The sequence below is a fragment of the Gymnoscopelus braueri genome (genome assembly GCF_963280865.1).
Source record: "Gymnoscopelus braueri genome assembly, chromosome: 3".
NCBI lineage: Eukaryota > Metazoa > Chordata > Actinopteri > Myctophiformes > Myctophidae > Gymnoscopelus > Gymnoscopelus braueri.
Window position 1 is genome coordinate 41,905,319 of NC_137612.1, and position 26,966 is coordinate 41,932,284.

At 43.3% G+C, this 26,966-nt stretch overlaps 1 protein-coding gene across 1 annotated transcript in view; it reads left to right on the forward strand.

The window, feature by feature from the left end:
• The window catches only part of LOC308082888 (semaphorin-3D), a 148,949-nt gene that overhangs the window by 104,434 nt on the left and 17,549 nt on the right, over positions 1 to 26,966 (forward strand). The window contains exons 3-13 of the mRNA XM_080424964.1: positions 5,820 to 5,974; positions 6,220 to 6,282; positions 6,828 to 6,947; positions 9,509 to 9,599; positions 11,653 to 11,781; positions 12,216 to 12,358; positions 13,802 to 13,916; positions 14,234 to 14,303; positions 16,233 to 16,377; positions 18,688 to 18,910; positions 25,950 to 26,038. Coding sequence (XP_080281090.1) covers positions 5,820 to 5,974; positions 6,220 to 6,282; positions 6,828 to 6,947; positions 9,509 to 9,599; positions 11,653 to 11,781; positions 12,216 to 12,358; positions 13,802 to 13,916; positions 14,234 to 14,303; positions 16,233 to 16,377; positions 18,688 to 18,910; positions 25,950 to 26,038 — 1,343 coding nt within the window. The remainder of the gene's footprint in view (positions 1 to 5,819; positions 5,975 to 6,219; positions 6,283 to 6,827; positions 6,948 to 9,508; positions 9,600 to 11,652; positions 11,782 to 12,215; positions 12,359 to 13,801; positions 13,917 to 14,233; positions 14,304 to 16,232; positions 16,378 to 18,687; positions 18,911 to 25,949; positions 26,039 to 26,966) is intronic.

Below are 26,966 nucleotides of genomic sequence, written 5' to 3' on the forward strand. Positions count from 1 at the left end.
AGTCTGCTTTGTTTTATTGTCTCACATGTTTACTACCTCTGGGTCTATGTTAACCATTGAAAATGTCTACATCAAAGCTGATATGTACTGGCAGAAAGAAAAAAAAAATCTAATATCTAACCTTTTCCACAAATGGTTGCATACCTCTTACTTTTTATGTGCATTTATATATCATATCTTGCAAGAGATAGACTAAAACTCTTTGGAATGTTCTTCTCCTGCTCGCCTCCCATGTCGGTGCTACATTATAAAGCCAAAGATGTAGATACTATTATCTTGATTTTCACTGCAAGAAATTGATGCCAGATGATACCTGGGTTAACTTATGTTTTATTTCATTAGTTGTCAGTTTTGGTACTTGACATAGGCTCTTGTCAAAGGAACCATATGGACCCTGTTGGGTTGGGGCTGCACGTATACCTTACCTTGTAATGTAACATTTGGTGTCATTTGCACACTCTCAGTTGATTTAAAAGCAACACTAAGGAATGTTACTGTGTGCTGTCCTTTGTTACTCACAGCTATCTTACTGGCCGTCTCTGTGAAGATGAAAACACTAAAGGAAGTGGCCCATTTACCTTACTCAACTACTTAAATCCGGGAATGCATCTTCAAATGTCTTCTAAAAAGCGTGTGTGTTTCTATATCAGTGGTTTTCAAACTTTTTCATGCCAAGGACCCCCAAAATTATATGTATTTGGCCGCGGACCCCCCATCTGAAAATATTTTGTTCCAGGGACCCCCAAAGATTTGAGCTAAAAGTTTCCCTTTAAAAATATACATATTCAAATATTTGCACAAATGTTCAAGATTTTTCAAAAATAGCAGATCTACAAGCTCATTGTGCGACACTCGTGCCGTGCTATGAAGCTTGTATATCTGCAATTTTTGAATAGCCAAAGTATAAAATAATGGTTATAGCTAAAATCGAAAATGACACAGATGCGTTCCCGGTCTTAATGGCTTAAACCCTCAGATCTACAAGCTGAACACAGCTTGTACAACAACAAAAAACATGAAATTATAAAAATAAGCTTCGAAAGATGTGAAGAAAATATTGTGTGTTGGCTGTTTTACTCAAAGGCCCTGTCAGTCTGATTGCTATAGCAAACAGTTAGGTTGTTCAAAGTTTAACACTCAGCACTTTACTGTGCACTTCAGTTCCATATATACTGCTCCCAAGACTCAGTTCCCACAACTTCTGAAGGCACAGACCTCTCACATCCTTCAGTATATCACCAGTCCTTCAAAGTGTGTGTGTGTGTGTGTGTGTGTGTGTGTGTGTGTGTGTGTGTGTGTGTGTGTGTGTGTGTGTGTGTGTGTGTGTGTGTGTGTGTGTGTGTGTGTGTGTGTGTGTGTGTGTGTGTGTGTGTGTGTGTGTGTGTGTGTGCGCGCGCGCGTGCGTGTGCGTACGTACGTGTGTGTCTAGATGGTCAGTATGACTGATGATCTGTGAAGATCCTAAAAATTGACCATGAAGCATTCTGGCAGGCAGCGTCAGATCTTATTTCACATGCAAAAGAACTGATAACCCTATATACAGTGTGTGTGTGTGTGTGTGTGTGTGTGTGTGTGTGTGTGTGTGTGTGTGTGTGTGTGTGTGTGTGTGTGTGTGTGTGTGTGTGTGTGTGTGTGTGTGTGTGTGTGTGTGTGTGTGTGTGTGTGTGCGTGCGTGCGTGCGTGTGTGTGTGTATTACTGTACTTGTGAGGACCAAATGTCCCCGCAAGTATGTAGAATTTTGAAATTTTGCTGTTTTTTGTTTAAAACTGATTTTTCCATTAGGTTTACAATTAGGAAAGGATTCAGGTTAGGGTTAGGAGTAGACATTTAGAGGTTAGGTTTAGGGCTTAGATTTAGAACGATGCTTGATTATACTTAGTTTCACGCTGGTGTCGTGCAGCGACAGATCTACAAGCTCGCAGCGCGTCGCGCTGTGAGATTGTAGATCTGCTATTTTTGTGCAGAAATTTGCAAAAATGGCATTCATAAAATCGGCGTCCTAAATCTTGATGTCCTCACAAGTATAGTAATAAACGTGTTTGTTTGTGTGTGTGTGTGTGTATATGTGTGTACGTGCGTGGGTGTGTGTGTACCCTGATTGTAACCAGATGCAGTGTTTCATGTATGAAAACATAGCTAACAGGAATACCAGGTGTACCAGTGTGTATTGTATACGCTTATATACGCTTATGTACTGTACTAAAGCTGGTTTTGCAGTGTTCAGCCTTACAATGCATGCACGCATACGCATGTATTTATGCTTACAGTACATGTGTGCTTTCTCGCATTTGTGCATTTGATCGTGTGCGGACGTTTTCACGCTATGCAATTGGTTTTTATTGCATAATCATTTTGAGTGTTTTAGTTTTTCTACAATCATATTATGAGCAAACTGCTTCTATAATCAGCAATCCCAGCGTTGTGCATGAGTACTTCCATCAGATAAACTGGACTGCTGAATCACAGGCCTTACAATCACGTAATCACAGTATCAAGATAACATCATAATGTCCATGATGTTGACACAGATAATATCTGTGAATCAGTACTTTATGACATACTGTGTATAATGGGGGGAAATTAAACCAGCTTTGTAAAAATGCTCAGTATCTGATCATGATAAGTTGATAAATGTCATAACTGGAAAATGAAAATAGCAAATGTTCAGTACACCATAAACGTGTCCATACTATGATGCTTAAAACACGTTTAAAAATGTTTTATAGTTTAACCAGCCCTAGTCCCTTGTAGATCGGCTATTTTCAGTTTTTGTCTTTCACATATATGAACAATATTATGAAACAATATTTTGAAAACGTTTGCCTATAATAATGATATGCTCAAAATAGGGACGCCAGGTTGAAAGTGTTAAGAAAAGGTAAAATTGTAATGAAATAAAAAATGTGTACCCGAACGGTTGGCGTAACCGTCTGGGCACCTAGGCTGGTAATCCTGACAGCGTGTCGCGGGTTCGACTCCTGATCTCGACAACCTTTGTTGCGTGTCACCCCCCCATCTGTTTCCCCATTTCCTGTCAGCCTACTGTCCTGTCAAATAAAGGCATAAAAGCCCAACAATAATAAAAAATAAAGAAAAAATGTGATGGGAAAAAATGACATGGCTTTTCAAACTCAGTCCAACGACAAGAAAGATGGATGAGCGTACAGTACAAACCCTTAAGAAGACCTTAATGGTCAAAACGTTCTCAGTCTTCTGCACCGTGGTCAGTCAGCAGCACATCCAAAACTCTGGTGTGCGCCCCTTTTTTCTTAGACACACGTTTCAGGCCTGTAGTGTCATAAACTGGTTCAGACAGACACAGATGGACGAATAAGCAGACAGATGGGATCACACATGCTGTGATTTCCGTAGGAAAGAGAGGGATACTTCAATTTCGTGTTTTCGTTTTGTTGAGGTCGGCATTCACAGCAGGGGGTGCTTCAACGTTTCCGTGCCCAAACATCGTACTGTATATCTAACCTTTCACCCTGTGAATCCTGGCCAATAAAACAGAGTCTCGTCATGTGGAGAGACACCCGCCACAAACACGCAGGCCCGGATGTGGTGTGGCGCCCCATTGGGGACCTCACTTGAAAGTGCCCCCCTCCTCCCACTTTACACCTAAAAAAGTTTACTATGGCTATGAACACCAGTCTCACCACACATATCATACGATAGATACATATAAATGCTATATTTCCCCTTACTTTGATGCTCAAATCTGAATGAGCTTGTAGATCTGTTAATTGTGTCAAATGTTCCACTCAGAATAGGGATGCCTAGGGTTCAAGTGGTTAATTTCCTGTTCTCGTTCGGACCATTATTTACAGTGTAGACAGACTTGTTAGCCAGGCAGAGAGACTGGAAGGCTGCCGAGGAATCACGGGCCATAGGCAGGTAGCATGGGCTGGAGAAGTTCAAGGTTAATTTCCTCTGTTTATTTAAGACAGCATTTGACAAGGGGGACCCTTCAATCTTCTCTGCCATGGACCCAAGTTATTTTCTCTAGTTTGCAGGAGCTACAGGCCAGGTAGTTGATTTACTCTGCTCTTTTCAGAATGACAGATGTACAGGGTAGTTAGCTTACACTGGTAGCTACAGAAAGGGGGCTGAAGGCAAGTGGAACAGATCTTTGTGGCTAATTTGCTCCACTTCAGCTGGTCAGCATTTTACAATAGACGTTTCAACTTCTTCCGCCTGGGACCCAAGCTGAGTAGCCAGGTGCAGGCATGGTATTAATATAATATACTGTACTGAACACTTTGAAGACCCCCCCTTCAGACCATCCGACCCTCCTCTTGTCAAGCTCAGAGACCCACCTGAACAAGCATGTACTGTAAGTAAGAGATAATGATCAGCAAGGCTTTCATTATTGAGAGATAAACACAGGCCTGACACAAAGCAGAGGGGTCAAAGGGGTTTATTTCTCAATAATGACTGCCTCGCTGTTCCTTATCCTGCTTATTACATGGTTACATAATAAAGAAACCAATAATTTGACCCAAAATTCAACACAAAAAATTATTAGATAAAAAAACTTAAAAAACAGGAGATCTGGGCAATCAGTGTAAAAAGAGGAACAGCCTTTATAGTACACGGCAAAAGCCAACTTGTTTCGACCTAAGCAGTCTTCATCAGGGCTAAAGGAAAACTGATTACTGTATATTGATATTCAGATTGGATTCTATAACTGCCACAGGTGTTGTGAATGAGCTGATCATTAAAGCAACAAAATGCCATGATTGACCAATCAGAATTGAGTATTCAACCAAGCCTTGTACTAATTTGTGATTATATGTGATACCTGCTCTTGTTTTGAGCTTGAATGTTGTGGACAGACTCACAGACAGGTCAACCAAACTAACGTAACCACTGACCGACAGAGTGGCTTATGCCACAGTACTGTAGCTCCCTGGTCACAGCTAAAGTTTTGTGATTAGAAAAAGACAGACTAAAAATCTTGCCAGTAACCAAGAATTCTGGGCAGACAACAAAGATTTCATAATTTCATGTTTTTTCTTCACCTGACTTTGATTCAGCTCCAGTATTTCTTCTTGCCATCAGTTTGGAATGGAATGAAACAGCGCATTTGCTCCCCTCGTTTCAGGCCATTATTTACAGTGTGTATGGGCTAGAGATGGACAGGCTCACAAGCAAGACAGATGGAGTAAAATAATGGCTGGCATGCCGGCCTGCTGGTGTGGAGTAGAGTTTCAAGGTTAATTTGCTGTGTTTGTTCAGGTCATTTTCTGCCTGCTTTAGAGCCGCCTCCCCAGGGAGAGGAGAGGCCTGGGGGTCTGCTGGGATCCTCTCTGAATGAGTGAAAGGGAAATAATAGCACATGTGTGGGTCCACTCCAACTCCCTGTTTTCATTCAACTGAACGCCAACTCTTCTGAAGGCTGACGTTAGCTTAATGCTGAGTGGGTAAAGAGCCCGCCCGAGAAGCAGAAGGTCCCAGGTTGACAATGTGTCAAGGTGTCCCTCAGCAATACACTTAACCCGTAACTGACCCCCCCAGCACTCAGCTGGCTGAAGCTGAAACCTGAAGTTCCCTTGTGAGATGAAATAGGTCTAATTATAATTATTATGATGATTATTAAGTATGCGCTTAAAAGGCTTACTTATCTGTCCATCACTGAAATATATGTAATCTTCTCTATCTCCATCTTCCTCTGTCTGTCTGTCTGTCTGTCTGTCTGTCTGTCTGTCTGTCTGTCTGTCTGTCTGTCTGTCTGTCTGTCTGTCTGTCTGTCTGTCTGTCTGTCTGTCTGTCTGTCTGTCTGTCTGTCTGTCGGTCTGTCTGTCCCTCTCTTCAGATTTGAAAAACCGTTCTGCCACCTTCTGGGAGGGCGGAGTCAGCGGGGGCTACCAGGCCTTGCTATTGGACGAGGATCGGGGCTGGCTATTGGTGGGAGGGAAGGACCACATCTACCTGTTGCGGTCTGACAGCTTGGACCTGCCCACACGCATGGTAAGACGTGACAATACTCTTACAGAATATCGTACAACAACCACGACCAAAAGGTAATGAACTGACGTCATATGGACAACTGAATTGTGTCGCTATAATTATTGTTTGCTCCAATAAGCCAACATGCGTCATACATCAATGTGTGTGTGTGTGTGTGTGTGTGTGTGTGTGTGTGTGTGTGTGTGTGTGTGTGTGTGTGTGTGTGTGTGTGTGTGTGTTCTCTCCTGTCCGCTGTCTCCCATCAGATCTACTGGCCCGCTGCCAAAGAACACGTAGAGCACTGCAAACAAGCAGGGAAAAGTCTGGAGGTACTACCATTACACCATCACTTTTTTACAATATACACAATAAAGAGTGTTCGATTAACTCTGAGAGTGTACAAAGTTACATTATGTATAAATGATGTACTGTAAATCAACACATTTTACTGTATGTGTAGTATGTCACTGTTAAAGGGATACTGTATTTTGTTTTCATGGGAAAAATATCTCAAAGGTATGGAAGAATAATTGTTAACCTAGCGCTTACATACATACAGAATCCTAAACAATGACATCATAATTTGGAAATGCATATTCATCCACCATGTTTGAAATAATAGAATAATTCTAACATTTATAGGCCTACATCTATAAAGTTTTATAAAGTTGGAAAATGTGAAATTAGCAACTTTATGAATACATTATTATGTTTTGTTAGACCATGCAGCCGTCTATTTTTGGAGAATTGTAAGGAGCTGCTACTTCATCCCATAGACATCCATGAATTGAGACATCACATAAGAAAATAATTGGATTAAATTAAATCAAACTGCACAGTAAATTGAATTGAGCTGGATTGTGATTTCTTCCAGACGGACTGTGCCAACTTTGTACGACTGTTGCAACCTTTCAATAAAACCCACGTGTACGTGTGTGGTACTGGAGCCTACCACCCTCAATGTACATACCTCCACCTGGGACACAGCACTGAGGTAAGAGATTCATTCGTTCATTCATTCATTCATTCATTCATTCATTCATTCACCTCCATCCATCCTGGTGCAACAAATATATTCTCCAAGTCAGTATTGGAGTGTAACTATACTGCACTACAATTATTTGACAGCTTTAGTTACTAGTTACTTTAGATTATTAATGCAAAGCATACATTAACTGATAAATTATGATATATTAGTGTAGGTAAACTACCAAGCAGCACATAAATTAATTCAAATCATACCCACCGGGGCACCAATGGCCTAGTGGTTAAGGCGAATACCGCATGGGATTTAGGCTCAATTGCAGCCTAACAGAGAGTTTGATTCCCGAGCCTGACGGCCTTTGCTGTGTGTCACTCCCCGTTTCTCTCTCCCTGTTTCCTGTCCTGTCTTCACTGTAGGCCTACTATCCAAAAAAATAAAGGCAGAACCCCCCCCCCCCAAAAAAAAATTGTAATAAAAAATTCATCCCCACCTTTACCAGTTGCAACATTAAAGTGATGAACACAGTAATGCATTACTAACTAGAAAAAGTGCTCCTCGGAGCACAGGTCTCCGCCAGGTCAGGTAGGTTATTGTGGCCTCCTGGTGGCGCTATAATAGGCCAATGTGAAAAGGGTGCCATTTCTTCTTAGGCCTTGCACGGCAATCGGACACTGCATTCATGATTTGAGGCATTGTGTGGCATTTGTTTTGCTAAATTAGACCTGCTGGTGGCGCTATAACAGGCCAATGTTAAAAGGGTGACATTTGCTCCTCAACATAGTGAGAATGTGCGTGCAAAGTTTGACCGCAATCGGACGCTGCGTTCATGATTTGCAGCATTTTGTTCAAAACAAGCCACTACTGCAAACTTTAGATGTCAATCTTAGCCAATCAGGATGGAATATGAAAAATTAAACACATCCGTCTTGATCACATGACTATAGAGATCATGTGTACCGATGTGCGTGAAATTTGGATAAAATCAGAAGGAGTAATATTAAAAAAATTGTTTTACATAAGTCGGCCTCCTGGTGGCGCTATAAAAGGCAGATGTGAAAAATGCAGGGCAAAGGTTTTTCCTTGACCTCTAGGGAGTGCGCTTACAAAGTTTTACACAGATCGGTGCAGTTATAGGTAAAAACATGAATCGACCTGTTATAGCGCCACCATGAGGCTGATTTGAAAATGCTGAAGTGGCATTTCTTCCTGGGCATAGTGGAAATATGCGTGGAAAATTTCAAGGAAATTGCATGCTGTGTTCATGATTTGAGGCATTTTGTTCAAAACGGCAGAAGGAGCGAGTGCATTCTCCGGCAGCGGCAACAGCCGCGGAACGTCCGCGGAACTTCCGGTGGAGGAGCGGCAGCTCCCGGCAGTGACTGCCGGCGGTGGAGCGTCAGCTGCCGGCGGAGCAGCGGAACTGCCGCGGAAACTGCCGGTGGAGGAGCGGCAGTCGCGGAACTGCCGGTGGAGGAGCGGCAGTCAACTTCTTTTTCCGCCGATAAAGTATAGTTTTGGACCATGACGGAGCCGCGCCGAATCAGCAGACCTTGAGGCCAAGGAGTCGCGCCCGAGCGCCTCCAGGCGCGAGTGCCCGCGACGACCGGCCGATGGTCTGCTATTCGACTAAGCGGCGTCCGAGTTATGTACCGATAGGCACAGAATCGTAAATAATATTAGTGGGGACTGCGTTACACAAACGCAGCACACTCCCAAAGCTGACGCCACCGGCAGCTCCAGCCGCCGCCGCCGCCGCCGCCACCGGCAGCAGCCGCTGCCGGAAAATGCACTCGCTGTCCCTCCAAAACGGAGCACTCCTACAAACTTTGGAAGACATTTTTAGCCAATCAGGATGGAATATGAAAAATGTGAAAGACCCGTTTCGTTTAATGACTATAGAGATATATACTGTGTACCGATTTGCGGGATTTTTGGACAAAATCTGTAGGAGTACTGTCAAAAAAAAGTTTTGCACAAATCGGCCTCCTGATGGCGCTATAAAATACCCATGTGAAAGATTTGGGGCAGAGGTTCTGCTGTGGCATCCAGGGAGTGTGTGTGTGCACAGTTTCACGGTGAGCAAGCCAACGGTGCCGGAGATTAGCTGTCCACAGACAGAATGACGGACACACACACACACGGACGGACGGACAGGGTGTAAAACATACTCTCTCGCCATGCCTTTCGGCCTGGCGGAGACAATTACAATTGTATAATATGATTATGAAATGAGCCATTCGGCATAATAAGTAGTGTGTGTGTGTGTGTGTGTGTGTGTGTGTGTGTGTGTGTGTGTGTGTGTGTGTGTGTGTGTGTGTGTGTGTGTGTGTGTGGGGCCTACTGGCAGCATGCACATGAAATTTGGCCCTGGATAGACAGACAGACTCACAGACTCTCTCTCTCTCTCTCTTTCTCTCTCTCTCTCTCTCTCTCTCTCTCTCTCTCTCTCTCTCTCTCTCTCTCTCTCTCTCTCTGCCCTCTACCCATGTCATATAACTCTTGTTATTCTGTGATCCATCCATCTCTCTATCCCCCCCCCCGTCTCTTTCGCTCTCTGTTTATATTTCCAGGATCCAGTGTTCATGCTGTCCAACATAATGGAGTCAGGCAGAGGAAAATGTCCCTTCAGTCCCAGAGAGACATTCACTGCCAGGCTCACTGGTGCGTGTCTCTCTCTCTCTCTCTCTCTCTCTCTCTCTCTCTCTCTCTCTCTCTCTCACACACACACACACACACACACACACACACACACACACACACACACACACACACACACACACACACACACACACACACACACAGAGACTCACAAAAGGGATTTATTAAATCATTTTCTTGTCATTGCGGGGTCAGTAATATCCTGTTAAGCGTCTCCAGTGACAGACAGTCCATTGAGTGTGTGGGGTGTGTGGTCTGTAGGTCCACCACAGTGACCACATTATCATTTCACTCATGTTGACGTCAGTCGTTGCCCTATGGGAAATGAGGATAGAAAAATCATGAACTAAATCGTCTTTTTTGTTCATTTGCCATTAGTTTCACTGTGGTAGAATATAAATCAGACATGACATGACACAGAGATTAAATAAAATGTTTCAGTATGTCATTTTCATGTCACATGGCATTTAACATGTCACGTCTTGAGGCTAATTTATGCTTCGTTGCACAGCCCTGTCGCTTCATGAAAAGTATGCATGTTTGGACAATTGTCAAAAAGGTTAAACCAGAGAGTGGAAGTCCAAAATACTTAATCATCACGTGATTCACGTAGACCTCAGATAGTTAACTTCCAGTTACATGTTAAATTGATTCCGATGTGAGGATAATATACGATCTGATTCTTTAAACTTCACAGCAATATTGAGTACACTTTGATGGAGTTCAGTTGGAACAAATCTCTCGGAGAAAGTCTGAAGGGTACTACTGTATGTTTATGTAATTAGCAAGTGTTGTGAACATACAGTACCTGCAGTATATGATATCAGATCCCACACAATATGGGAATGGCAATTTCACAATGCACGATGTTTACAGGATTGAGTTGGGTGTAGTTATTGGTGAGTCCAAAACCATAATTTAAAAAAGATGTTTTTGCACTTTCATTATCACAAGCTATGAGATCAGGAGACCGAGGTGTTGGCCAGGTTTACGGTAAACACATTTTCCACATGCCTTAAGGGGACGTACTGTTGAGCTCTGTTGTGCAAAATCATACTGTAATTGAACGAAGATGTTGACACATTTTTGAGTATAAATGTTGTGGAAATCTGACATCTTGGATCACTAGACACAACATCTGGTTGAATTATTGACTTGTATACAGACACAGTAGAATGTGCAGGAAAGTTATGCTATGAACTGACATTCATACTGTAGCATTATAAGGGTCAAGGGGTTTATATAGATTGGTGTAAAGATTTTGCAGACATAGCTTGTGTGTAAACTATTGACAGATGCCGGAATTTAAGACTAAAACCTACACAAATGATGATTCTGATGTATTTTTGCAATACTTTTCCAAAATGAGATCTATGTCAATTCATTACATTATTCATTTGAAGCAGAAATACTGTATAGTGTATATACAAACAATAAAGTCAAGTAATTCTTAATGTCAGTAAAATATATTTTAGGAAAGAAAATGAAAAAGGGCGCTGTAGTATTTTGACAATTTGAACCCCTGAATAGGAGCATCACTCTCAAAGGACAGATATAAGAAGGTATTGTTTACCCACACAACTGTGTAATAAAGCAGCAGGCAGTAGGCAGTATACCATATTAAAAACACATTTTTTATTTGATTTAATTTTGTTGTTGTTGATGGTTTCATTTACAATCTCACCCCCCCCGTTCTCTCTCTCTCTCTCTCTCTCTCTCTCTTTCTCTCTCTCTCTCTCTCTCTCTCTCTCCTTCTCTCTCACACTCTACCTTTCTATCTCCCCCTTTATCTCTCCCTTTGTCTCCCCCCTCTATCTCCCTCCCTCCCTTTCTCTCTCTCTCTCTCTCACTCCCTTTATCTCTCTCTCTCTCTCTCGCTCTCTCTCACACTCTACCTTTCTATCTCCCCCTTTATCTCTCCCTTTGTCTCCCCCCTCTCTCCCTCCCTTTCTCTCTCTCTCTCACTCCCTTTATCTCTCTCTCTCGCTCTTTCCCCCTCCCTTTCTCTCTCTCTGTCTCTCTTTCTCTCTGTCTCTCTCTCTGTCTCTCTGTGTAGATGGTGAGCTGTATGCAGGTACATCAGTGGACTTCATGGGGGCGAATGCTGGTATCTTTCGTACATCTCTCCATGGCAGCACTCTGCCCTACATCAGGACAGAGGCGTACCAAGACAATTGGCTCAATGGTGACACGTTTTATTATTATTATTCATATTACCAAACAATAAGGCAACAGGGTCCAAGAAAAATAAAAGTAGTAATAACAACAAAAACTTTTTATATTTCTATTTTTTACAACTAACAGACTTAGAAAACCTGAAGATAAATAAGTCTTACACTAAGGGACCTACAGTAATGCCTTATTTTTACTACATCAAGAGATGTTGTCTCTTGCCGACAAGAACAGATCTTCAAGCTAACAACGTTACCTAACCTTAGCTTGAAGTTCTGTTCTTGTTGCCATAAAATTGTCGGTATAAATTGAGCTTTAGAACTACCCATATGGGTCTGATTTGACACGGGGGCGGGGGGCTGGGTTAAATTAACACTCCATTTTGCAATGATACAAAGCTCCTGAAATGAGGAAAGGGTTAACCCTTGGTCTCCCTTTCCCAAACAGAGCCAGAGTTTGTGGATTCCTTCTCCATTCCTGACACACACAGCCCCGACGATGACAAGGTGTACTTCTTCTTCAAGGAGAGGGCCGTGGAGGCCGGCCAATGGGACAAGAGGGTCTACAGCCGCGTGGCTCGAGTCTGCAAGGTGACCTTCACTGATAGATCTTTCAAATTCAACTTTAAAACAATACATAATATATGAAATGTTGTTTGCACTGAGGCAACTGTACGCATACTGTACTTACATTTTGCCAATACTTGCACACAATAGACTGTATATCAGTATATGTTATATTAACCATATAAGGAATATTAAATTGATTCATGATGATATATTATAGGGTTAGTTAAAAGTATTGGCATCAAAATGTACTTAAAGTACCAAAAGTAAAAGTAGTCATTATGCAGAATGTCCTATTTCACAAGTGTTCAAAATGTTAAATATTTTGAAAATAGCAGATCTACAAGCTCACAACGCGTCGCAAAGCTATCTATTATTTGTAAATAATAAAAATCTACAAAGTAACTAGAAATTAAAGTTTTCAAATAATTGTAATGGAGTAAAAGTACAATATTTGCCTCTGAGATGTAGTGGAGTAGAAGTAAAAGTATTGAAAATTGGAAATACTCCAGTAAAGTAAAAAATGCTTAATTACTTAAGTACAGTACTGGAGAGTTGCTCTGACTCCCAATGAGGGAGGGTGGTGCCTTGCATGGTAGCCTCCATCGTTGAGTGTGTGAATGTGTGTGTGAATGGATGAATGTAACGCACATTGTAAAGCGCTTTGTACAGTGGCACTAAATGCAGACCATTCACCGTTTGTGACATTCACCAGTACTTTGTCACAATTCATTAGATACAGAGAATTTGAAGAATGTAGGAATTCTGAGCTCTTAACCACTTGAACCCTAGTGTCGCTATTCTGGCAATAGCGACACTAGACATTTGGCAAAAATAGCAGATCTACAAGCTCACAACGCATTGCAACGTGACGCATTGTGAGCTTGTAGATCTGAGATTTAGAGGGGAAAAAGGAGTGGACCAACTAAGTGTAGAGCCCTGGGGGACCCCAGTCAACTAAATAGGGTTAAAGTGGTTAATGTAATTGAAGAAGTAAAATTCCTAATTACACACTAATACCTCCCTCGCTCCCCTCCTTTCCAAGGTTCAAGTTTGTATGTATTGTTGCATCTTGTGCACAGGTACATAAGAGTAAAGCTTATTTTTGTTTGGCTTCGTTCAGACAACGTAGCAGCGTACAGTAGGTCGTAATAATGAGTGGAGAAAAAAAGAAAGAGATACAAACAAGAACAAAAAAAAGAGTCAGTAGCCTTACTGTAGTAGGATAATACTTTAACCCCTTCCTCTCTACCTCCTCTCTCCTATACCTGCCTGCACTCCCTGCACTCCCTGCTTCCTTTCCTATACCACCTGTCCTCGTCTCACCTTCCTTCTCATCTACACCCCCTCTCCTCTCCTCTGCTCGCCACTCTCCGTCTCCATGCCTCCGTACCCCCCCCCCTCCCCCCGCCTCCTTCCCTCTATTCCTCTTCCCTTCTGTCCTCCTCCTCCTCCTTCTCTCTCCAGAATGACATTGGGGGTAAGAGGAGCCTGATCAACCGTTGGACAACATTCCTCAAGGCCAGACTGGTGTGCTCCTACCCTGGGCCGTTTGGTGTGGACACCCAGTTTGATGAGCTAGGTACAGTATAGTAAAGCACTGTCAAATCCTCACTGTTCACCACATGAGCCCCTATAGCATCCCTATTCTGATGGAGCATTGGCCGAAAATAGACAACCCAAAGCATGTGCTTCACTATACTGTATGCACACCATAAAACAAGCAGTTTTATGTTTTCATACACAGTATCTACAAAATAGATCGGACCATTAAACTCACACTGCCAGTTATCTCCAAGATACCAGTACACTCTGACACCAACTACTTTTTTATTATTTTATTATTGTTCTTTGTGTATATTTATTATTTCCTTCTTTTCTGTGGCTGTTTTTCCCCAGAGGATATCTTTGTCTTGGAGAACAAAGACCCACAGAACCCCACTATCTATGGAGTATTCACCACCTCCAGGTGAGTCCAGTAGTACAGTGCATCTGAAAAGGTTTTGTGCCAGGGACCCCCAAAAGAGAAGATTTATGTTAAAAAAAAAAAAAAAAAAATGTCAAGCTCGCCGCGGCGCTGTGAGTTTGTATATCTGCTATTTTTTAATAGCCAACCTATAAATGTAAGTGGTTAAAATGATTGTGATGCTGTATTAGCCACTTTTGCTGGGGACCACCCCCAAGGACTCCTGGGGGTCCCGGACCCCACTTTGAGAACCACTGATCTACATTTAGACACATTTACAGTCATTCCAGTCACTTTGAGTGCATTTTGAATGTGATCAAATGAGTCTGTCAGTTAGCCAACAGTCAGCCAGCAGTCCACTAGAAATACATCTTCAAGTAGAAACCTTTAAACAAAACAGTCCGTGAAACATCCAGTCATTCATTCATTCCATCAGTCAGTTAACCATTCAGTCAGTCACTTTTCATTTTATCAGTCATTCCGGTAAAGAAGAACATGTTTCAAGGACAACAGTCAGTCAGTCAGTCAGTCAGTCAGTCAGTCAGTCAGTAGCCTGCCCCAGCGCGTCTGATATCTGGCATAGGAGGGCGGATTTAAAATCTCACATTGGTTCACCGATCTGTGCGCCCGCCACCGCCCCCGCCGCCGCCCGCTCCGCGCCCCTCCTCCTCCCCAATGTGCAGCATTGAGAGCCCTGACGTCACAACATTTGGAGCGACGCCCACTGCACTCTGGTTGGTTGGGGAAATGAAAGGTTCACTCCCACTTCCTATGCCAGGAATGTCAACAGCTTGGTCCAGGCTTTCTTTTTGAGCAAAACGCGAAGGAAAATAAAAGTCTGAAGATCGAGGCAAGTCAGTTAGTGACTCAGCCAGTGAGTGACTCAGTCAGTGAGTGACTCAGTCAGTCAGTCAGTCAGTCAGTCAGTCAGTCAGTCAGTCAGTCAGTGAGTGGGTAACACCCTGTCAGACAGAACGGTACACTGGAAGGATGCTCCCCTCCTAAACATAACAATCACTGTAACATGTGCACACCCAGACCCAGACCAACCCATGCACACTCACACCCAAGGTCAGTGCGTGCACGCTCACACCCAGGTCAACACGTGCACACTCACACCCAGGTCAACACGTGCACTTTTTTCACTGTTGTGAAACATCCCAAAAGCTCACCCAAGTGTCACTCGGGGGTCAAAGGTGAAGAGGTATAGCTTGCTGTGTTATTTTAGCCCTAATCTATCAAAACAATCTCTTCCTGTTCCCTCTCTCTCTCTCTCTCTTTCTCTCTCTCTCTCTCTCTCTCTCTCTCTCTCTCTCTCTCTCTCTCTCTCTCTCCCTTCCTCCTGCCATCCTTTTTTCCTTTCCTCATTGTCTCCTTAATTCCTCCCCTTCCTCCCTTCCTCCCTTCCTACTCTGTTCTCTGCTGTTTCCTCATTTCTCCGCTCTTCTGTCTCTTCCTCACCCTGCCTCTCATTCCCCCTCTCTCTCTTACTCTGTGAACGTTTTGCCTTTTTATTTAATTCTCTCCCGTTCACTCACTCTCTTTTCCCCTCATTCTCTCTCAATTCATTGACATTATTCCTTTGAAGCAGAAATTATAATAATTTATAAATAATATGGGTTTTTATGTGGGTTAAGGAGAAGAAAAAAAGGATGCTGTTGTATTTTGACAATTTGAACCCCTGAATAGGAACATCACTCTCAAAGGACAGATATAAGAAGGTATTGTTTACCCACAGCTATGTAATAAAGCAGCAGGCAGTATACCATATTACCATTTTTTATTAGATTTCATTTTTGGTTGATGGTCTCATTTAGGATCTCTCTCCCCCCCTCTCTCTCTCTCTCTCTCTCTCTCTCTCTCTCTCTCTCTCTCTCTCTCTCTCTCTCTCTCTCTCTCTCTCTCACATGTGTGTGTGTGTGTGTTATGTAGTTCTGTGTTCCGCGGCTCAGCAGTGTGTGTGTACTCCATGGCGTCCATCCGCGCTGCGTTCAACGGGCCCTTCGCCCACAAGGAGGGCCCTGACTACCGCTGGGTGGAATACAAGGGCCGCATTCCCTACCCGAGACCTGGAACTGTGAGTACACACACGCACACGCACACACTGTAACGTGAGTTAATAAAAGCAGGATGGTGAAGCTGTGAGGGTTAACTGGTGTTTTAACACCAGAGCTGTGAGCTCCACTGGGAAACTTCAACCTGTCACACAACCTGAGGCTATACTGCTGGCCCCACTGTGTGTGTGTGTGTGTGTGTGTGTGTGTGTGTGTGTGTGTGTGTGTGTGTGTGTGTCTGTGTGTGTGTGTGTGTGTGTGTGTGTGTGTGTGTGTGTGTGTGTGTGTGTGTGTGTGTGTGTGTGTGTGTGTGTGTGTGTGTGTGTGTGTGTGTGTGTGTGTGTGTGTGTGTGCTGTTATTTCATTCTCCCTCCTGGGGAGTCTTTTCCTCTGTGGAGTGGTTTTGTGTGATGTGGTTGATTGCCGATGAGGTCAGCCGTGTCTGTGTGCGTGTGTGTGTGTGTGTGTGTGTGTGTGTGTGTGTCTGTGTGTGTGTGTGTGTGTGTGTGTGTGTGTGTGTGTGTGTGTGTGTGTGTGTGTGTGTGTGTGTGTGTGTGTGTGTGTGTGTGTGTGTGTGTGTGTGCGTCTGTGTGTGTGTGTGGGTGTGGGTGGGGGGGTATGTACGTGCAAGCATCGGTGTGTATGTGCATGTGTGTGTGCGTGTGTATTTGTGCGTGTGCGTGTGCGTCAACAGGATGATTAAAAGGAAAATGAAACAGTCATGCTTGGATGCTGTGACCATAACCCATGTGCAGAGTCAACACACACACACACACACACACACACACACACACACACACACACACACACACACACACACACACACACACACACACACACACACACACACACACACACACACACACACACACACACACACACACACAGTTTCTTCGCTGAGAGAAAAGAGTGGCAGCAGCAGAGTTTGGAGAAGTGGCCCTGTCAGAAGATGTTAACTGGTTTGACTGGGAATGTATACTGGGCAGCTCCCAGTGACCATTAGCAGGAGGTAAAATGACTACATATATAAAGCACCTTTGTCCAAAGCACTTTACAACGTATTTCACATTCACCCATTCACGGCAGAGGAAACCATGCAAGAAACCTGCTCATCTGGGACGTAGGGGTTACAGTGAGTGTCTTGCTCAAGGGCACTTTGAACCAGGACCCTTCCGATTCCAAGACGGCCGCTCTACCTCCTGAGCCACTGCCGTCCCTTAAAATAGCATAGAATTCTATGCTCATTGCTGAGGGGGTAGAGTGGCCGTTTGGGAACTGAAAGGTTCTGGGTTCAATCCCCGGCTCCTCTTGGCTTTGTGCCTTAGTGTCCTTGAGCAAGACACTGAACCCCTAACTGCTCCGGATGAGCAGGTTGGTGCCTTGCATGGCTTCCTCGGCCATCAGTGTGTGAATGGGTGGATGCAATACACATTGTGAAGCTCTTTGGAGAAAGGGGCTGTAGAACTGCAGACCATTTACAGCAGTGGTTCTCAAATTGTGGTCCGGGGATCTCTAGGGGTCCTTAAGGGGATTCCAGATCCCAGGGAGTAGAGTTTAAATACTTTAAACCTATTTTATACTTCGGATATTCGAAACTAGACGATCTATTAAGCTCACAACTCGTAGTGATGATGTTGTGAGCTTGTACATTGGCTATATTATGTATTTAGAAAAATCCTGAAAAATGTGGAATTTTTGGAACGTTTTTAACAACACAAATCTTCTCTTATGGGGGTCCCTCCCTGGCACAAAGTCTTTTCAGATGAATGTCTGCGGCCAAATACATATACATTTGGGAGTCCTTGACATGAAAATATTTGAGAACCAGCCACTGATTTACTGGGCAACTCCCATTGGCCTTCAGCAGAAGACCGTGATTGTACTTGGTTGCTTCTCCCTCTGTCCAACAACGTGTGTGTCCTGGCTCCCAAACAGCGGAACAAACTACCCGTTGCAGTTAGAACTGCAGACTCACTCCCAATTATAGCCCGTAGCACTTGACCTAGTTATGATGACCATGCAGAATTAGTATTACCTTGGTCATAATTTTGTTCTCATGTTTTTGTTACTAGGGCTTGTTTTTCTTGACCAGAATGTTAACATTTAGATAGCAGGTTATTTAGACAGATGCTATGTTCATTGTTTACCTGGTATCCTATAGTATATGTACAGATTAGTATTTTGATAGTGTATTGTTTAGACTGATGCGATGTTCTTGGTTTACTCGTGATCCTAGTTAACTGAGGCACTACACTGTGTTTACCTCACTTCTCATGTCGCTCTGGTTGCTAAATGCCAAAATTGTAAATTGTGTTTATCTGTCCCCTCTCCAGTGTCCCAGTGAGACGTATGACCCCCTTCGTAAGACCACCCAGGACTTCCCAGACGAGGTGGTGAGCTTCATGAGGCAGCACCAGCTGATGTGGGAGCCGGTCCTCCCACTGGGACGCAAGCCGGTCCTGACCAGAGTCAACGTTCCCTACACCCTGCAGAGGGTATTGGTCGACAGGGTGGAGGCAGAGGACGGACCCTACGATGTTCTGCACCTTGGGACAGGTGAGGAGAGGAGAGGAGAGGAGAGGAGAGGAGAGGGGAGGGGAGGGGAGGAGGGGGAGGAGAGGAGTGGACAAAAATGGGTGAAAAGGGGGATTTGAAATCTGTAAGGTGCATGGTAAAAGGAAGGAACACAAAACAAAACAAAACACCTCTATTAAACCACCAAGGATGGATGCTTTCTCCAAAAAAAGAAATCACATCAGGAGAAAGAAAGAGAGAGAAAGTGTTGGGAAGGAAGTGGTGGTGAAGGTGTCTGCCTACAGAGAAAGATGGAGAGACAGAGAGAGAAACATGAGGTCATGGGTGACACATACTGTACCCAGAGCCGTATAAGAGAGTTATGACACTAGCGTTGACTCCCATTGTAAGAATGGAATGCGGAAGTGCTCTGGCTATCTGAGATGAGATAGTTCCAATGTTTGGAACTATAGCCCAACTACAGCCCGCTTTGCGGCGAGATCAAAGCGTGACGTTACTCTCTCTTCTACACTCTGACTGTACCTAAGAGGAGCCAAAAGAAAGACAGGAAAAAAGAGAAATACCGGAAGGAGAAAGGGAGAGCATTCAAGGACAAAAGAGAGAGAAATAATTGGCGGAGATGATTGATAGAGACAGAAAGAGAGTGAGAGAGAGAGCGAGAGAGAGAGAGAGATGGGGAGATGACAACAGCAAACAAGTGCAGTAGTGATGGATTTACACTCATTACATGATTGCACAGTGCGGTCAGTGCATTGACACGACCATTTACACTCTGAGTTAAGTGAAGACTCTGGATTTTGCAGTGTATGAGTGTTAGGAGATCTACTAGGAGACCACGGGTCGGGAGAATGCAGAGATATGTGGCTTCAAAAGGGTAGAAAGTAAAGGTAGAGTTCAATACAAAGCAGAGAAAATGGAATAGGGTCGTGACCTGTGAGCGTCCTGACAGCGCCCTCCTAGTTAAAACCAGCAGCATCATAAACCTGTCAGCGAGCCAGTGATGGAGTAGGGCTCATTACATCTTATGTTATATATAAATACTATTGCTTTCATCAACTATCTCTTTAAAGTATGTCTTTGTAGCTGAAGCATTCTTCTACTCAAGTGAGCCTTAATGAATGTCAGCCTTATTAACTAATTAAGTAATTCAACCGCTTTGTCCCAGCTCAAATATCTCTGACAGGGTCAGTGGGTTCTTGAGGGAGTGTGTGTGTGTGTGTGTGTGTGTGTGTGTGTGTGTGTGTGTGTGTGTGTGTGTGTGTGTGTGTGTGTGTGTGTGTGTGTGTGCACACGCGCGCGCGCGTAGTCGTGCACGTGCGTGTCTTCATGAACTTTGCATTAGCCCGGTGAGTGAATGCAAAATGCCCGTGTGCGTGCAAGGGTCTCCCCCTCTCTCCCCGTCTGCCAGGGTTAATGGTGGTGGCGTGTGATAAATGGTGGAGGTTATTTAACCCCTGGTGACAGGCCCTGTGAGGCCAGAGGAGGTCTGAATGCTCCATACATCTCCTCTAAGTGGATTCCTCTCCTGTGTCTCTCATCTCCCCCATCAACCACCCATCCACCTGCGTGATAAATGCCTCCTTAAATGTTCTTTAAGGAGGAGTTATGTTCGCATTGCCCCACTGCTGCAGATGTTTCTACCATCTTTCAACTGCCCGTCTACAATCATGATTAATGTTCACCTACATAATTGTCTTCAAGAGGAGTCATTTTCACATTTAAAACGGTCAGCCGTCCACCGTAGCTATTGGTAAAATCTGTCAAGTGCCTATGTTTGTGCGTGATTAATGTTCATCCGAGGCTTTAGGTGGGATATTTTCACATTTTGCTCACCAAAGCAGTCAACCATTTTCTGCAGTTTTTCCAGACTCTTTCATCTCGCTGTTTGGAATAGATGAGTGGTTTTGTCAGTGGAGGGCGGGGTGGGCTGTTGGGAATTCTGAGATTCTTGAAGTTTTGGTGTTGTCAATAAGATAAGATAAGACCTTTATAAGTCCTGTGAGGGAAAATCAGTTGCCAAAATGCAGCACAGGTGTCAAGATACAGTTTAAGGGCAAAAACACATAATATGTATATTTTGTGCTTCTTTTTTTGTGTGATGTCTTTACCCTGCTGTATCTACAATATTATTGTAGATACAGCAGGGATAAAAGAGAGAGAAAGATTTGGCTGCTAGAACACACAAAAAAAGAAGCACAAAATATATTGTACAACAGTATACATCCTCAACAAAGCTTGCATTATGCAGGACAAAATAAATAATACAAATATACACAGTAACCTTTGCTTTGGTAAATTTAAGTTTAGTTTAGGCTGCTTGATGTGCAGTGTTGGCCAAAACTGAACAACACACAATTACCTGATCTTCAGTGTTAATGTATGTTAATTTGTAACTCTGCGAGTGTACAAACATCACATGGACCCTTTCAGGTCCGTGCAACCAAGTATAAATGCAGCCATTATAACTTAGGCTGTAATTACAGTAGTAGCAACAGGAGCCAAAACTGTGCTTATACTGGTTTAATGACAGGATATCAGATAGACAATTTCTGTGGTTCTTAAGCCATGTTATTTCACCATTCTACCACAACCTGCCTCAACCACACTGTGTGCAATGGACTGTGCGAGTTAACCATTCTCCATAATGACTTGTTTGTTACACATACCTCTCATCCTCCCATCAACTGTCCCTGTACTTTGCACGCTAAATTTGCTTAAGGGTATTTAACCACTTGAACCCCCCCCCAGCATCGATATTCTGACTGCTCAATGTTTTACCATTCCTCTGCGTGCGTGCGTGCGTGCGTGCGTGCGTGCGTGCGTGCGTGCGTGCGTGCGTGCGTGCGTGCGTGCGTGCGTGCGTGCGTGCGTGCGTGCGTGCGTGCGTGCGTGCGTGCGTGTGTGCGTGCGTGCGTGCGTTGTCAGTGTGTGTGTGTGTGCTATTAGTTACCGTACCAGTTACCGTACCATACTACTATACTATACTATTATTCATTTTAAGATGCACTGGTGCAGAATGCCAACTGATGCTTTTTAAAGTGTCATTAAAATAGCAGGATGTGGTGGGCTTCTGTAACCAGCAGACGCTAAGCAGGATCTCACTGTCTGCAGCGAACGCACTGAACCACGACCTGTTAAACATTCACTACAGCTGCTGTTGGATTCCTGCGACCATTTAGTTGCTTTCTCATTTTATAAACCAACATCATTGAACTGGAATGCAGGGTTTCCATGGCACTGACATGAAGATTCTGGCTAAAATGTCCAGTGTGTCTACAAGTAATATGACGGAGGGAAAGAGTACTAGAACAGTACTAAGATAAAATATACTTTACAGTAATGTCCAAATGTTTTCCTGGACTCAGTCCTGCAGTTCCACAAAAGATCAAAGTCAGTACTGCTTCCTGACTTAAATATTACTCAATTAGAAGTAAGTATACTAAAGTAAGTACAAAGGTATTTGAAGACTACTTTTAGTAATTTACCAATCTGGGAACAAAGGAAACATTTTCTTTTTATATTCCTTTGCTGTTAGCAGAATCTGTCTTGAGAGATAAGTAACTTACTTGCCAGGGGTTACGTTTCTTGCTCAGGGACACTTCGGACATCATGTACATCATGACAGTTGCCACTGTCGCAAAATTGCTTGCTCAGGGTGGGATTGTCGGGTCTCTTCTCTACATGTAAAGTGTCTTGAGACAACTTGTTGTGATTTGACACTTTAATAAAATTGAATTGAATGTAGTCGGGGCGAGCCGAGTATCGAACCGGCGGCCTTCCCAGGCAGACAGCCTCTCTTCTCATCCCACTCAGCTCTGCACCAAAACTCTGTTCGTATTCTATGCAGGGAACGCTAAGAAAGTGTAGAAATGGGGTGCATTTTAGCAACTGGAGAAGTATTATTATAACCCATCCACCCACTCACCAAATAGCCGCTTGAGGAAAACACTTGATCCTGAACTGCTCCTGGCTCCTGAGACATGCACAGGGGTCAACAATGGAAGACGCTTTGAATTGGGCAGCTTCCAGGTGTCAGAATGTGTAACTGTGTGCATCTGTAACAGGGTATTGTTCAGTCAACCTATTCAGCTTAAATAGAGGCTTTGAAAAGATGATTCAGGTTCTTGGAGAATATTGTTGCTGTCGGGCAGAAACCTTGTATCTCCATATTTCAACTTTTTTTCCCGTAAACTAATGTCCTACTTCGTCATACTACAGTGTCGAACTAAAGTAGCAAAATATTAGCAGTGAGCTAGTAGGTCGGCTATTTTGGCTATTCTTTTTTACTCTTTTAAGTGAAAGAGAAAGTAGTTACATCTCTCTGTGGGTTTTACAAATATTGAACTAATAAAAAATATGAATTAGAGCTTGTGACTGAATAACAACTACATTGGAACACAGCTTCTTTTTTTCCATATCCTGACAAGTAACAATTTTGGACTAGTCTCGCATAGCCAGACCTTTCACAGCTCCGCCCACTCCGCTTGAGAGTAGCTGGAGCTGTAGAGCGGCTGGCTATGCAAGACTAGTTTTGGACATACGAGGTTTACACCTGACAGCGATGCTTTCCTCAGAATGAACTCTTGTTGTGTGGGGGACTTGCCTTTTGGGGGGGTTATGGAAGCACTGGCCTTGAGTCTGTAGAGCACTGAGGATCTCTGTGCAACAACGAAAGACAGAAGATAGCATCTCAGCCCTGAGACAAATAAGGTTGTGATCACATAAATGTTCATCATTAGCCCATGTATGGTAGGCTTGTTTGACATTGTCATCTACGGATGGACACACACACACTCTGGCAGCTGGCAGATATACACACACGGACGAGCTCACCCACAGGCACGCAGGCGTGCACGCACACGCGCGCGCGCACACACACACACACACACACACACACACACACACACACACACACACACACACACACACACACACACACACACACACACACACACACACACACACACACACACACACACACACACACACACACACACACACACACACACACACACACACACACACACATTCATGCACACAAACAGGAGATTTCCCACAGTAGGTTCTCTGGGAGCATCCTGACATTATAAGGCATTAATGTATCAGGCTTGTTTATTGTGTGTGTGTGTGTGTGTGTGTGTGTGTGTGTGTGTGTGTGTGTGTGTGTGTGTGTGTGTGTGTGTGTGTGTGTGTGTGTGTGTGTGTGTGTGTGTGTGTGTGTGTGTGTGTGTGTGTGTGTGTGTGTGTGTGTGTGTGTGTGTGTATAAACCAACTCATAAATTCTGCTTCAGGTGTCTCCTACTGGCCGAGACCACGGTTACAGCTATAGAATGTATACGCAGTCACCTAGGGAACTGCTACGGAATGATTATACTGTGTCAGGCTCTCCTCATAGCGCCTGAACATGTCAGCTTACAAACTCAAAGAAACATGAGTCAAGGCATGAGAACATTGTTACGTGTTTTTCCCCCCATTTATTTTCCTGAACAAGAAGTTTACATAATCCATAGAACAGGGGTCAGAAAGCCTTGGGCCAATGTTTTTTTCACAACCATTTGATGGCAGGCCAGAACACAATCAATGGCTAATTTAGGAACTGGAAGGCGGACGTAACTATATGTACATCGACAATGGGTGCTTGGTTAACAGTAGGCCTACTCAATGTTTAAAAAGTAGAAGCCGCACACCAACGTTGACTTATATATTTGTAAAAGTAGATAACGTTTCCATCCGGCATGGACCCTCTTCAGGTCCATTTAAAAGATTTTCATTTAGATATTGGAACATGCGACAATCCACCTTATATACAATAACTATATTGCTATAAAAGTAATAAACGGATAGAAATGTGTGTCTACTCAAATGTTGCAGGTGCAGATAGAAATAATAATAATTATAAACCTTTATTTATATAGCACCTTTCAAAACTGGGTTACAAAGCGCTTGTGTGATGATGATTTTATGCAGGCCACATCCTTGAATGTGGCACTTAGAGGATATTAATCAAAAAGATTAAAAAAGAACGTCTGGACAGTCAGTCCTTTTCGAACAAGAGCTCTTTAATGGTTCAAGGTCTCTTTAGAACGGAAAGAACAGTGTATTGTTTAAGGCGTGTGAAATTCAGTTTTGGTTTGTTTTTTAAATGTGAGAGAAGGTTTTCATCCAAAAGTCTTAAGAGGAAAGTTGAACATTCAAAGAACAATGGAAAGATCCCACCCAGTTTCATCAATGCAAAGCCATTGGGATTGTCAATTATTTACATAATAATTTGCTGGGCCAGATATTATCGCTGGGCCAGTTGAAGTTCTGGCCCATGGGCCACCTGTTGCCTACCACTGCCATAGAATATCATTACAATAAATACAATTGAACTGAAGAAAGAGGAAGATAAATAAAAATGGACCATCTAGGAGATCCATTCTAGTGCCAATAATGGAATGGAAATGAACCACTATAAAAGGCTTTCTTATACAGTTGTGTGTTAAGGTCCCACCCATCCTCCTAATGTCGGCATCCATTGTTGACCTGTTGAAATAATGAATGTATTGCAAAAGTATGGAAAATAACAATGACAATTTATGGCGGGTGCCAACCGTTTTCCTTCCTGTCCTGGAGTTCTTCTAAATGTAGTCAAATTTCCCAAAACTGTTTTGCTAGTGCTATCTGGCTGTTTGGTAGAATTTGTGTTAATAAATTTCACATGAACTTTCAAACTAAAGATGATAAGGCAGGATGATAAGGCAGATTTCTGTTGCTATGGTGGAAACCGAGGGAAATGTTGACATCTCTTATGGGGGTGGGTCCCTGGCACAAAATCTTTTCAGATGGGGGTCCGTGGGCAAAGACATAATATATTTGAGAGTTCTTGACATGAACATATTTGAGAACCACTGTGCTATAGGCTACACCACCCCTGCACTACAATGTCTCACACAGGCACCCAGTCCAGATATATGCTATACTGTAGGTCTGTATACACAGTGTTGTTTAAAATATGTTACTGAGTTAGAAGGCTTGGAATGTAAATGAAACTTAGAGCTTTGTTTTTGTTTGTTTCCAGACGACGGCAGGGTGGTGAAAGCCGTCTCGGTCATCAAAGACAACTGGGACACAGAGGAGGTCATTCTGGAGGAGCTGACCCTCTTTCAGGTAAGAAGCACTTCTGTTTTGGGTCCATCAGTTGTACTAATATGTCCCATAAAACACACAATACTGTACCTTTTGAGTTTTTGAGGCAATAAAGCTCTGAAGTCTGTATATTGATCATATAAATCACATTGCATCTTGAATGGATGTAGGATAGGTTTCACGCCATGGTAATATCAGGTTATAGTCTAAATAACACATAACACCACAATTTAGGAAATTCATAGGAATTAAAACAGAATCTTAAAACAGAATCTAATTTAAATATAGATATTAATGTAAACCGTTTCCAAATAGCAGTTATGGAAGGAAGACAAATTATTTGACCAAAAAATGCACAGTACACTCACACACACACACACACACACACACACACACACACACACACACACACACACACACACACACACACACACACACACACACACACACACACACACACACACACACACACACACACACCTACAGTTCATTTATGGCACTAGTTCTCAACTTTTACTTGATCAGGGCCCACTTGAAAATCTTGCTTGGATCAATTCACAATGAAAAGTCATTTCTCAGGGTTTTGAAATCAGTGGGAATCACTGATTTATGGAACTGCGACTGACAATGTCCAATTCCATTATGTGCTCCACATAACCTTTCAGGGTCCATAATACACAGTATAAACTGTCCTTTTACAGCTAAAACACGAGGCTTCAGGACTTTTATGGCTCTGAGCACAGAAGCAGTTATTCCCCCCAGTGCCCATCTGTTGTGATGTCCTGTGTGTGTGTGTGAGGCATTGCATGTACTTTCCACTGGAACATATTTGACTGGAATAACCCCACTTAACTGGAAAAACAGATAGCAGGGCACATACTCCCCAAGGTCCCCCTGAATGAACTAACGGAGAAGAGAAGAGAAGAGAAGAGAAGAGAAGAGAAGAGAA